Raw genomic sequence first — 14787 nt, forward strand, 5'->3', positions numbered from 1 at the left:
GGTAGCATGCATGGGGAGCAAGCAGCGAAATTATGTATCAAATACAATAACAAGAGACAGCAAAAAAAAATTAAGTGAGCGAGATGAGAGGAATGAGAGAAATATGTAGCAATTCCAACAACAAAACAACTAGCACAGGGTCGCTATTATCTTGCTATGCTATTTTGCAAAATATATACATGGGTTTCGACGTTGCATATTTTGCAGCGATAGGAAATGTTGTTTCCCATGAATTTTCTTGTTGTGTGTTTGCAATTTATGCAATCCGTGCAATCCGTGCTACGTGCAATGGCTTTGCAAGATTTGGAGAATACCCCTAATGTGTATATTAGACTGTACCACCTTACAAACAAACAAAAAAAAAGTATTTTCGCAAGGCAATTTACAAAGAAAATTTGACTTTTACATTATGCGGTGACACCTACATTCGGCAATAACATTTTTTTTTAATAGTTCTACTAAAATAAAATAAAAAAATGCTCAGCAAAATTTTAATGATTTTTTGAGAGCTTTATAGGGTAATTCTTTTGTAAGACAATTGTTAAGTCTGGCAAAAATGTTAAAAGTTTCTAAAAATTAAATTAAGACTATTTTTCTTTTTAAAATGATATTTCAAAATTAATAGAAATTGAATTTAAAAAAAGAACTAAGATAGAACAAAAACTATAAGTTTCTAAAAATTAAATGAAATTAAAAACTTTTTAAAAAAACTTTTTGAAGAAAAATAAAATGAAATCGAACTAAAAAAATATATGCATTTTCTGTATAAAACATTAACATGTAGAAATTTAATTAAAATAGGAAAAAAGTCGGCCCACTCGGCCATTGTGACTGTTGAAGCTTTAAAACAAAATCTAGATCTAAAAAGAAGAAAAAAGAAATTGAATTGAATTGAATTGAAAGTTTATAAAAATTTTATGAAATCAAAAAAAAATATATATATATTTTTTTAAAACAATAAAATCTAAAAATCAAATTTAAAAAGAAAATACATAGAAATAAAATTAGCTGCTAAAAATTAAATAAAAATAAAACAAAATATATTTTTTTCTTAAAAAAAAAATTTTAATCCAAAAATTAATTGAAAAATAAAATAAAATATTTTTTTCCTTTCTAAAACAATGAAACTAAAAAACAAAATTAAAATTAAATGAAATAAAAACATATGTATATATAAGTATACTTTTAATAAATAAAATCTGAAATTGAGATTAAAAAATATATAACATCTACCTATAGATATGGTAAATTATTGTTGTTTTTATATGCCCTTTTTCACATAAAAATATAAAAAATTCCACTGCCTGAGGACTCCAAGCTCTTTAAGGTCCGACTGTCAATGCCGAAGATTTATGACGACAAATGTAAAAAGGCGGCCAAAAAATCTATAAGTTTTTTCAAAAATATTTTAGACTGTATGTGCGGCGTACTTTTTTCTGGTGCGCTCTAGTGTACTTATATATATACATATATGTACGTAAAAACTACACATATTTGGTGCATATGTATGTAATTGTAAATGTTTAAACAATGCAATTTGAGATGGAGATGCCAGCGTTCCTGCCACGTTTTCGCTTAACTATTCATTTTCAAAACCCCACCTTCCTCCGTTCACCAAACGCTCCACAATTAGCATCACCACCAGTCATACTACACCCAATTCCCATCCTAGTCTCTCCCCATCATTCATATTACCCTCCCAAAGCGACATTTTATAGCAAAGTTGGCAATGGCTATTGTTCAGTAGCTGCAAGTCGCACGTTGCATGTTGCACATTTGCACACTGACAAACGCAGCCATTTATTTTCGCTTCGTCGCGCTCAAATTGTCATTTGTGTATTGACAGCAGCAACCTGAGCTGTGCTGAGCTGAGCTGCACTGAGCCACTGTGGTGTTTGTTTGTCTTTCTGTGTTCAAATTGGCATACACGAGTCGCACGCCGTAGTATATATTTTTAACAGCCATATACATATGTATGTATGTATGTATGTATGTGGTTTGAACAATTGAACCTGAAAATTGGTCAATATTGATGAAAGGCGTGTGTAAGCTTGAATGATGTGACAATTGACAGCGAATGTGGTCGCGAAAAGCGATAGAGAAAGTGTGCGCGATTTTCATTTCATTCTACGAAGAGGCTTCGGATATCACATAAAAACAAAAAATACTTTAAACAAAACTACTTTGAACAAATTTGCTTAAGCTATATGATTTGTTAAAAGTCAATTTTATAATATTGCCCGTAGTTTTGAAAGTTAAAAATCACATACAAATTTAAAAGACATTTTGTATGAAAAATTATTAAGATGGAAAGGCAGGTAGCTTCAGCTTGATTCATTACCTTTCCAATGATACCTAATTGTTTTGTCAACTTAAAAGAAATTTCGTTGCCTCTTTTATCATCGATATTTGTCACGCCCATAATTTTGATTTTGGTTAGTTTTTTATAGTTCATTCTTTACCAACATCCGTATAAATACAAGTTTAAAGGCAGTGTCACACGATTGGGAATTCGCCGAAATTTGGTGCAAATCGTATCCCAATTGTGTGAATACCCAAATATTTTTCTTTATCCCAATCATGAAAAATAATTTGTAGAAATGTTTCAATACAAAATTTCCGTATTGTATCAAGCTTCTGACTACACAAAAAATTGTCCCAACGTTTTATTGTTTTTTTTGTACCAATAGCCCAATTAAATAATAAACCATTAATTAGTATGGGACCACCTCTGAGACACTACCTTTCCGATTCAAAGAGAATTATCGAAATCGGCTGACGTGGTCGAAAGTTATGCGGTAATAAAATAAAAAAAATATTCCGAAGAACTGATAACCTCCTCCTTTTTGTGGAAGTCGGCTAAAAATAGGCGTATTTTTTCGATATAGAACAATCCTAGGGGGTGAGAGCATTATAATTCCGACTTTATTGTTTTTGGACCACCCTTGTGCACACACATAAGTATGTGAATATGTATGTATATATGTGTGTATATATGAGAATTTGCTAAATTTGTATTAATTCGTAAAAATATATAAAAGCATATTGATTCCAGTTTGGAGATAACGAACTTCGTTGCGCCAAATTTGTTCTAACAAATTTTCTTTAAATACTTGCCTTTACTACTTACAAATTACTACGTATAAATTATGTATAAGAATTCATTTGATTATGTAAAACCTTACATGCGTTACGCTTACTTTTCAGTCTACCACAAATGTGTGGCAAGTTCTGGCGTTGGTCGCGTGGCAAGTAATAAAGCCACAAAGTTTGCAACAACATCAGCTGTGAGTTCGTATGGGTTCTCGTGTCACTTAAATATGAATCCCCATACATACTTTCGTTTTGCAAGGACTTTTCTTAACTTATTCTATGTAAATAATTTCGAAAGTGACACTATTTTATAGAAGGCATGTGTGCCATAAGTGGAAAGTCATATCACCCAGTCACTTAGTTNCCAATCTGGCGTTGCGGGACGCTCGTATGAGAAAATGTAAAAAAAAATGGAAACCGCAAAAATCTTAAACAGGTTTTTCTAGATTTGCATAGCAATTAAATGTCCCCTTGTTGAGTAAAAAATGGCAACTGTTGCTACTGTTTAAAAAATTTCAAAGGTTATATGTAAAAAACTATGCTGCTCTCCTATTAGTTGCATAAATATATAACACCGTGCGACAGTAAAATTTACACACAAAAAAATTAATATATTCGCGAAACTATGGGTAAATTATAGTAAAACTGTGTACCTAGTTTTTCTCGCTGACGTCAGGATTTTTTATAAGGTGTTTGAAATTAAAAAATTATGATTATTTCAAAAAATTATTTAAAAAATTTAGGGCAAGGTAGGATAACAATAAGGGTATCATATACAAGAAAAAATTCCGTACAATTATAACAGAGTAAATCCTTTGGTGCATAAGGACGAATGGGTATGTAAAATATCCTTTAAAAATTTGTCCTTAAATATCCTTGCAGATTTGCAATATTAATTTTTGAGAAAATTATTGTTTGAGGACTAATATTCACACGACCTCATCATCGAATTTCGTCCTGCAAACTTTACCAACTTAAAAAGATAAAATTTATTAAAAGCGCATTTTCAATACCTATTCGTCCTTGTTAACCCAAAAACTTTTCGAAGAACGTGTTAGTTTCTTACATACACTTCCCGCGTACGGTGTGAGATTTTGCCAATCTAGGATGTCAAAATTCAATTTTAGCCAAAGCTGTAAAGATACCAACTTGAAATTTGGATGATTTTGAAGAAGAACGTAAGTTTCAATGTGGTTATGAATAACGAGTGCCAACTAGTGTCAAAGGGGACTAGTTCCGAACTATCGCTAAAAAGCCTTGTTCGAGACAAATTTTTCCAGGAGTAAAATCAAAAGATTTTTATGACATATGTTGGGCTAATTTGAAAGAAATTTCTGACGATTTTTAAAAAATTAAAAAATATAGGTTAAAGGAATTTTTTAACCAAAATGGCGGAGACTATCCTAAAAAGGCTAGCTGTAGTATATTATTTTCGGCTTAAAACCAAAAAATTTGTATGACATATGTTGGGCGAATTTGAAAAAAATTTCAATGATTTTGAAAAAAAAAAAATTAAAAAATATAGGTTAATAGATAGGAGCTTTTTATACCAAAATAGCTGCCAAAGTAAAATAAGGGTAAAAAATTCTTGAAATTTTGAATTTATAATGCCCAGATTTCACTAAAAACTATATAAGCCCACAAAATATATTTTTTTTTTAAGTTTATACAATTAGGTAAAAAAGCTCCATGGGTAGTTTTTCATTAGAGTTTTTCGTTAAGGCGTGAGAATTTTTTTTGTAGAACTTCTGCCGGTCATCTTCTTAAGCCTATAGCACCCTAGGGTTGCATTTTAGATCCCACCTGCCGTACAATTTTTATGCATTACAACAATGTTATACCTACAATATAACTGTGGACTGAAAGTGAATTCTCACTCAGGAAACCTTAGTTTAAAATTTAATTGTCTCGATGTGGATACTCAAGCGATTGAAGTATCCTGATCCGCTCTGGTCCATCTTAGCAATGAGAGTAGCGCCTTCTCTACCAACACAGTTTTGCCACGATAAACTCTTTCATCATTCGAATCCGTCTTCGTCAGCCACTGCCTACGAGTAATCGATGGCATATGTCACTGTGAAGTAGAGCCTTCTATCTACATATATATAATTAGGAGTGTATATAAATGGTGGAAAAGGCAGATATTGATTCAAATAAAATTTGTATTTTTCACCCAAAAAAAATTATATAAGTATGTATGTGTGTATGAGTAAGAATGTACCCAGTGGGAAAAGGTAACTTCTGGGAATGTAAAAAGTAATGGATATCCCCTATAACCTACGCACGAAAAGATGCAAGAATTTCTTCACGCTTCGCTTTACGAAACTATAAAAAGAATAAAAAAAAAAATATGTAAAAATTAAAAATAGCTACAACAGCTACTTGAGTTAGTTTTAAAACTTTTTGCTTTGTTTATAGCTTCAAAGCTACACATCATCCGCTCGCTTACATTGCGATGCATCTTTTCGTTCAACCGTAATTGTTATTATTTTCTTGGTAGAAAAATATAATGGATTCCCATTTTCCCACTGGGTAGTTAATTAAGTGAAATGTTGTTCAAAATCCCCACTTCTGTATTCTTAACGTGCAAGTAAATAATTAAGAGCAGATATAATTTATTTGTTAACTCAACCTGAACACAAGAAATGACAAAGCAAAAAGGCGCAGACAAAATTGGGAATAGCTTGTCAAAAAGGACATCCAAAGACTTTGCATTAATGACTAAATAACACGCAATTTAAAGGCATTTAAGAAAGTTTGAGCAAAGTGCAGTGTGTTCGTTTTTGTTTTGTGTTTTAAGGGGATGAATAGTGAGTGACCTTGACTGACACATAACAAAGTCGCGTGGCAGAAATTAAGTCATAAATGTGGAAGCGCTTGGGAAAGTAGTCAACGAAAATGTCACTGAGTCAAGGGCGAATAATCAATATTAGTTGAAATTTTGTATTTTAATTTCAAATAGCTGACACAACCCTTCTCAAATCAATCATCTGAAATGCATTTGGTAGCAAGAGTTTATACATACTTAGTTGGGAGTTCGTAAATTTACGATTGTAAATAATAATTCTTAATTGCATATCACTCATACGCCCTGTCAACTCCATATTGAGTACTCGCAACATGTAGATATGTATGCACAAATGTTTGTATATTTATGACAATAATATTCTCACTTGCTGCAGCTTTAGCTATTTTAATTGCAATTACAGCAATTGCTGCATTTAATTAGGTGCGCACACATGCATATTAAAGTGAAATTAACAAAGCTATTCCGAAGAGTAGGCACAGGTCTACACACACAACATACATACATATGTAGTATGTATATGAGACTCATATGCTTTTAGGCATGCCTCTTAACTTTGACATAGCGCGTAAATTAGGTCGAGCAAGCGTTGCCGAAGTGAGCAAAAACTTGCTCCTCAAGTGAAATAACTTTCGCAGCTGCTCAAAGGCGTCAAATGAATTTTGTCATTACGTGAAATAGCGGGGAGGGAGGGAAATCGATACAGTAGCTCGAGACTTAAAATACATGGGAAGCTGAACACTTGAACAAAGTCTTTAAATGGAAGGAGTATATTATATACACGCGCGTGTAATTCATTAAACTCACAAAAAGTATAGACGTAATTTTAAGGCCAATTTGAAAAAGTTCATCGTAGCCCAAAGTAGTACTTTGATTTACAAAATTGCACTATTTTTTACTTTATTATTTTGAGCAAGAAATATCGTTGATTTCTTCAAATTTATGTAAATTTTCAAACAAAAAAAAATAAATTTTGTTTGAAATTTTTTTGTACGGGAAGTAACCGGTAATATTTTCATTTCACTTTTCAATGGATTACGGAAAGTAAAATTAAGATTTAAGTAAACTTTTGAAACTGCAATTTTCCTAAAAATTCCAAAATATCTTGAAAAAGTCCGAAAGTTCTCAAAAAATTCCGAAAAGTCCTGAGAGAGTCTTTAAAATTCCTGAAATATGCCTGAAGAACTCCTGAAATAATCTCGAAAAGCCACGAAAAAGTCGCAAAAACACAAGAGATATGCTTAATGATCACATAAACATTCCGAAAATTCCTAAAAAAATCCGAAAACTGTGGAAAATCTATAAGAAAAAGGTTCCGAAAAAATACCGAAAAGTCATAAAAATATAAAAACATTCTTATTGGCCCTGAAAAAATCCCCAAAACTTGCTGAAAAATCTCAAAAGTTCTGGAAGAGTTCAGAAAAAGTAAGCCGAAAATTTTAACACAAATAATCCAAAAGAGTTCCGAAAATTATGGACAGTCCCAAAGGATCAGAAAAGTTCCGAAAGTGCCTCGAAACGTTCTGAAAGAATTCCGAAAACTACCAAAACGTTCCGTAAAACCCTTAATCTTGCAGTTTACCGCAACATATAACACAAGGAATTTCAATTGGTACCAAAAAATCTTCAAAAAAAACATTCCAAAATATTCAGAAAATATTTCAATATATCTCGAAAAGTTTCGAAAAAAGCACGAAAAACAAAAAACCTAGATTGCCGAAGTGATCTAAAAATATGCGAAATAGTTCTGAAAAATTCCAAACAGGTTTAAGAAAAATATCGTAAGTCGCGGAATAATACTAAAAAAAATTTTGAGATAATCGCAAATCGAAATACACTAAAATATATAACACAAAGAATCCCAAACCGTCACGAAAAATACCAAAAAATCACTTCAAATTTTGAAAAATGAATCATGAAAAATTTGTATAACCACAAAAAAAATGCCGAACAGATCTGAAAACAAATCAATTATTCTGAACAATTCCAGAAAGAAAGAAATCTCGAAAAGTTCAAAAGCCTAAAAACAAAGAACAGAGAATGTTAGAGGGCTCCGTCAAATTGCTAACAGTCCAAAATACTCACAAAAAACCTCAAAGTTTCGAAAAAGTACCTAAATGTCCTGAAAATATATCAAAAGACCTCGAAAAATATTATAGGAACAAACTCGAAAGGTCTCAAAAACCGAAGAATAATCTTAAATGGTTTCGAAAAATCCCGAAAGACTCAAAGCATCGCGAAGCGTACCGAAAGAGGTGCCAAAAACTCCGAATGGTCTTGAAAGCCCAAGATTTTCGAACGATTCTAAAAGTTTAACGAATAATCCGAAAGTTACCGCAAGTAAATACTAACAATTCAGAATAGCTCCGAAAATTTACTGAAAATCCTACAAAAATCAAAAAAAAAGCTAAAAAGAAATCGCGAAAGTATAATTTAAAGAATGCCCAGAAGTTCCGAAAAAACCTGAGTGAGTAAAAGACTCAAAGCAGCTGTCTTAATAACACCACTTGTATGAAGTCGCCCTGGGCAAATCTTGCATTTAATTTTGAGGCTAAAAACTTAAGAGCAACACATATTGAAAGAAGTTTTTAAATCATGCAGAAACATATTTCCCTATAGAAGATTTTGTTGGTATCAGTTTAGCAAAGTACGAGGGTGAGTCCATAAATTCGTCACTTTTTGATTGAATATTTAATAGTTATTCGGCTCAATAACGATTTACTATTCAGCTAGTTTTTTTTCAATCTCGTTAGAGTTCGCCCAGCATGTTCTGCTAAATTTCTTAATGCTTCTGAGAAGAGCGAATTCTTAAGGCTCCAAAATATATTTTGAGTGTTGTTTTCAATGTTGCGGTCAAATCTTTACTTCCTGAACCATTTATTAGGGTTTGAAGAAAATAAATTATCACTGAGCTCTGTCCTCGGGAAATATGTCGGATGAGGCAGCAATCTCATTCTCATTTTCAAGATAATCGGTATGGCATTAAGCCATGAAAGCCAATTCATCCAAGTTTTTTTTTGCTGTCTGGTCTTTTTTGTGATCTGTGTTGTGTAAGTCACTTCAATTAGGCACCCAGAACGTCCGAAATTTTCCAGTGCTTGTGCGATCATAATCACTTTTCTACCATTGAAATTGATGGTGCACGAACTTCTTGATCCAACCTCGTACTATATTAGTACCGTAAGTTTACAACTATCAAAGGCTCAACGTGAAAAGCCGAGAACGTTTTACTCGGAGAAGTAAAGTAAGCAGGCACTTATGTATGTATAAAAATAGCAACGTCCTTGCCATGCAACCAAAGCAAGGGCAACAAGGCGGCTGATGCAACATACAAACAAATACATATGTAAATATGCATATGCATGTGCTTGTGCGTGTGCTTGTATTAATGTGCATTATAAGAGTGCATGCAGCACAAAAAGTTAAAAAAAAAATATTTCACTGGCGCTAAGTGCAAAATAAATGTATGAAGAAACAAACAAATAGTCTGGATAAGCAGTCACACATATGTATGTATGTATATGTATGTATGCGTGCTAAGACAATTATAATGCAGACTATTCTGATAAGTATGTGCAGATAAAAAAATGCAATTATGTAGAAAAAATGCTGAGACAAACTACGACGTTATGAAAGTACAAATGATACATAAATTAAGGAAAAAATTTCCAGGGAATACGTAATCTTTTTCATTGTCGTTATTTTTTTTTGAGGCTGATAGCTAAAAACCTTCGAATACTTGCAACAACTCATCTGACCAAGTCTGGTGGCGAAATTCAAATACTAATCCGTTGCGAGTCTCCGTTTTGTTAATTTTTGTCTACTAATATTTCAGAGCAACATTGGGTCAGTCTAATACATACTTATGTACATGGGTCAATCCCTGTCGTATCGACTAATGATTGGTATCGCACGTTTTTGATTAGACTAAATTTTAGTCAGAATTTTTATTTAATCATTTAACGAACTTCTGCTAAATTAAAAAAAAATTAAAAAAAATTCAAAATTTCACGATTTCCCGTATTTTGCAATTTGTTTAAATCTCTCAATAACTATTATCATTACACGAATAGCGCTGGTCTACTTTTGAAGGTAATATTTTATCGGGCTATATAAAAAATATATTTAAAAAAATATCGAAAATTAAAAAAATACAGAATTTGTTTAATTAAAAAAACCGCAAAATCTAGAAACATGACTTTTTTGCTCAATTTCCTATACACCTCCAACTGATCTAAAAATATACTGAAACTTTCAAGGTGTTTTTTAAGATATAAATTTCTGAACTTTGAAAAATTTTTTTTTTGCAAACAAAATTTAAAATAATCTCAGTTTATATAAAATTTCTAACATAGCGCTATTTAGAGTTTTCCAAAATTTTTAAATCCTTATCTTTAAATAAAAACCTTTTCGAAATTTTTAGAATCTTCTGAGATCAGTTGAAAGTATTGTATAAAAAAATTCCAACAATTTTTACAAGTTTTTATTCCTATGTTTTTTTCAGTGTGGGAAATTTTGCGGCAATCAATGGAAAATCATGTTTTTTAAATAATCTTCTTGTGGGAAAATAATACTGACCATTTATAAATACCTCTAAAAGGTTTTTTTTTTGGTATTTGGCGGAAAAGTTTAAGGCAAATGTCAATAAAAAGGACATATTTTAACATTTTTTTCAACCCAATTTAAAAATTTATTTATTGTTTTTCACAAATACATACAAACAAAAAGCAAAAAAAAAATTAATCTCGGAAACAAGATGCGAAATTAAATAACCTTTGATCCACGAATTAAGGAACCGTGAACAGTTTAAATAATTTAAATTCATCATGCGTGTGGATGATAATAAATAGTAGCAAGTAGATAAGTACAAAATTAGCAATGAAAAGGAGAGGAAAAAATAAACGAAAGAAATCCGCTTAGAAGGAAAGCCGGGCAAGCAATGCCAGTCGAAGAGACAATATCAGATTTAAAGTAAAACAATACACAACCACCCGTAGCATGCAAAACTACAGCAAAACTACAAAAACAACAAATGCAAATTGGCGCAACAACACCGTTGTGCAGATGTGCAAAAAGTTTGTGCGTTTTGAAAGTGAAGTGAATTGCTCAGAATTGTTCTCCAAGTCTCAAACTGCGTGACTGACTGGTCGTCCACCTAAGTAAGCGCTACTAATGGACCGCTTACCCACACACACACACACACACCCGCAACCGCAAAGTTGTTGTGCGTCTGCAAAATTTATTTAGTGTCTGATAAATTATATTTATTTTTATTATTTTCAAGCTCAGTTTAGAATTTCAATAAAACGACGCAGCGACATTTTCTTCTGCTATTCTTCTTCTATGTACATATAATCGACGCAGCGCCATGCGAATGCCCCATTCAGCCTCCAAGTAAGGCAGGTAATCCACTAACCAGCCGGCCTGTGTGAGCCAGCCATGCAGTGAGTGCCTCAACGAAACTGGCAGACAAGCTATGATATGATGACTGTCACTCTGGTGATAAATAATGATAAACGAATCTAATTTGGTTTTGTGAAAGTTATATTTAAATTGCGTTCACTTAGTTGAAAATCTGCGTAAATTTGTAACTTAATGGTGTGGGCGTAAGGAATCAGAGATCTGCAATGAATACTAACGAAATTACATAGCATACTTAAGTCATGAGCCATAACAATTGGTGCAATTGCATACTCTTAATAATTCTAAAAAATACTATGACTAATTCCTAACCCTTTCTTCAAAAAAAGGGTGGTACATTTTTGAATAAAAAGTAATTTGAGTTTTCTATCTAAGAAAAGCTTGGATATCAATTTGAACTCAAACTTTATTCAACTAAAAATTGAAATCTTGGAAAAATTGTTTGAGAAAAATGTTGTATATCGACTTGTGAATCAAGAATTTCTTAACCATGCATATGGTCGCGCAAAAAAAAAATCATTCTCGTCACCCTGTCTCAATATTTCACCACTTCACAAATTTAATGATGAATAACACTAGATCGCAAATTTTGGTTTTTCCTCTGTTCACGGTATGCCACTATCCAATTTTTAAGAAGGATTGCTCGGTTATTCCGAAAATCAAGTTAGGTTTGAAGTTTGAGGAGAAGAGTGGCATCCATAAATATTTTTTTTTGTGGTAAACCAGTGTAATTATAGAAGAAGCTATTATTCAGTAAGTTTCTGTTACAAAACTATTCAAAACTTTTATGAAATTTTCGGACTATCTTATACATATATGGTATCGCCTTTACTGCATGTGAGGTATTGCGGGTCAAGCGACGATATGTTTTGTTGTCATGTATATTCCTGAACTCAAATATCGAGAAAGCTAAACTAAAAAACTCAAAGTACTTAAGTCATTCCACTGAACTCTTGATGTTTTTTTGGTGCTGTGACTCATTTAAGTATTCGGTCTATATCAACAGAGAACCTACTCATTGTAAATACTATCGGTTTGTATGCCATGTATCGATTATTGGAGGATATTAACTTCATTGACTTATATCCACTAATACGAAGTTTTAGTCAACCAATGACTTAAAAATGCAGATCTCTGTAAGGTATCGACAAAAGTGTACATAAATACATGTGTACTCGTATATATGTATGTTAGTGGAAGAATAAATTTTGCGTATATGCTATTACATATGTGAGTATGTAATCGTATATATTTAGATTGTTTAAGAATCTGTGCAATTGTCTTTCAAATATTTGTAAACTGTCACGTAGACTTTCATTTGCAATGAAAAAGTTTGACTTATGAAAGTTATGTACTTGTAGATAGGTACATATATTGAAGGTACTTGCTGATATGATTATTAAATAGAGAGGTTGGTGAAAATAAAAGTAATTTAGATAGAGAACATTGAAACTTGCCGAAGGACGAATACTCACACTGAGGTCATTAATGCTTACGATTTGAGACACCAAGCTGTGTGACTACAAGTGCTGTTATGATTATATTTTCAAATAGAAGCACCACTCTGTACCTGTGAAAATGTACAAATCTGTACAAATGTTCAAATCGTGTGATCCCTGCTTGAAGAGAAACAGAGTTTTACGATGAAAAAATATAGATTTTCAAATTCTATACCACTTCTACGGAAAAGTGTTGTTTCCTATATAAAATACATGGAAAACTTTATGGGCTTTGAAGCAGTTCTAAATATAATTTTTTAAACAAAAAAATATGGGTATTCTTTTCATCCATTTAGAAAAATCCTAAGAGTTGAGGCTTAAAATTGTATACTTTGTTGTTTGGGCCACCCTAATTTACATACATAATTCGTATTGTATGCAGGTTTTTTCTATAACAGCGCTTGTTTCATTAACGTTTTTTTTTACATAAGTCCAAAAGTTTCAGTAGGCGGGTTGTTCGTATAAGGATATAGTATTTGAAATTTGAGCATTTTGCTGGGCTTTTATATCCAGAAAGTACTGTACATCGGAAAAATATATAGAAAACCACCTTCTTACTGGAATTTGTTCAATTAATTTTCACTTATTCCGCGCATAAGTACTACACGCACTCAATTGTTTTCTTTTAAAAAAGGGATTCTTCCCCGTCGAGTTCTTGGGATAAATTTTTCACGAAATTTATATTTCCCCTCAGAAGCTCACTTCTGCTACTTAACCTATGTAAACCATGTAAGCTATAATCATAACTAGTGTTGGGTAGAATTGATACCAAAAGTACTCGATTCTCAAAAGGATCGACAGGACCCGATTTTTTTTAAGTATCGCTACTGAGTTCTACAAAGTACTCAGTAATCACAAAAGAACTCAAAAGTACTCAGAACTAAAAAGAAGATCACAGTACTCAAATTGTACTCTGTTTCAACCATCACTCTTATAAAACAGGATGGATTCAAAGTACTTAGTTTTAAGTGTCGAAGGTTTTTAAAAGTACCGAATTCTATTAAAATGTACCGGTAATCAGAAATGGGTGCACTCAGTTATAAGTTTCTATAACTCTCAAGTACAATATTTGCACCCAGTACATTTGATGTAATTTGGGATTAATGTATTAAATTTAATAAGGTGCAGAATGAACTCAGTAATCACAAAAATACCCAATCCTTATATATATGATATTTTCCAAAACCAATCAGAAAAGGTTAACAATAAATCTCTTAAAAATTGTTACATGTTAGTACATATATAGCATTTTCTCAATAAACTTACTGCGGTTGTGGATAATTTTCATCGACAGCCTTCGGACGCAAGCGACGCTGACAAATACGTTTGGCAACCTTGAAGCGCATTTTCAAATTAACTTTCGGCTTACTGCTGCGACCAAGGGTATAATGGTTAGACAAGCCTTTAGTTAAAGCGGTGGTGGTAACGTCGTCTTTTGGACTTTCTTTAAAGTTGCCGTTCTTACGGCGCAGACTATTATTATTGCCGTTCGTAAGAGGGCTACTAGTAGCCGTATGAGTTGCCGTTGGTGTTGGTGTTGGTGTTGTTGTTGGCACAGCTGCTGTTGCTACAGTCGTATTCTGCTGCGTTGTGCACTGCTGTGGAGCAACAACAACTGGCGCAATATCACTTGTGCTATTGTCGCCTGTAGCTGCAGCTTTTTGCGCCGACACCAACTCCGCTTCGACGGGGAGAATTTCCTCTAACACCTCCCCCTGCTTTACACCAGCTGTTGCTGCCTGCTGGTGTGAACTTGCCACTTCTTCAATTTGTGGCGCTGTCGTCACTGCCAAACGCAGTTCGACGGGGGGCGTTGATGTTGCTGGCGCCTCTACCGGTAAGCGCGTCGATGCCGTCGTTGGCGTCGTTGGCGTAGTTGAGGTTGGTGTCAACAGCAGCAATGCTGGTGGTGGTGGTGTTGGTGTTGTTGGCGCTGATATAGCCGCCAGGGCGAGCGCTTCGTTAGCC

General features: G+C 33.0%; 1 protein-coding gene across 1 annotated transcript in view; it reads right to left on the reverse strand.

The window, feature by feature from the left end:
- LOC108375495 (uncharacterized protein DDB_G0290587-like) overlaps window positions 1-14722 on the reverse strand; it is a gene marked incomplete at both ends in the record, with an annotated part of 23882 nt that extends 9160 nt beyond the window's left edge. The window contains one exon of the mRNA XM_017631625.1: window positions 14086-14722. Coding sequence (XP_017487114.1) covers window positions 14086-14722 — 637 coding nt within the window. The remainder of the gene's footprint in view (window positions 1-14085) is intronic.
- Between the last annotated feature and the right edge of the window lie 65 nt (window positions 14723-14787).

The sequence above is a fragment of the Rhagoletis zephyria genome, unplaced genomic scaffold (assembly GCF_001687245.7).
Source record: "Rhagoletis zephyria isolate East Lansing unplaced genomic scaffold, Rhagoletis_zephyria_1.1 Rzeph_scaffold_09018, whole genome shotgun sequence".
Taxonomy (NCBI): domain Eukaryota; kingdom Metazoa; phylum Arthropoda; class Insecta; order Diptera; family Tephritidae; genus Rhagoletis; species Rhagoletis zephyria.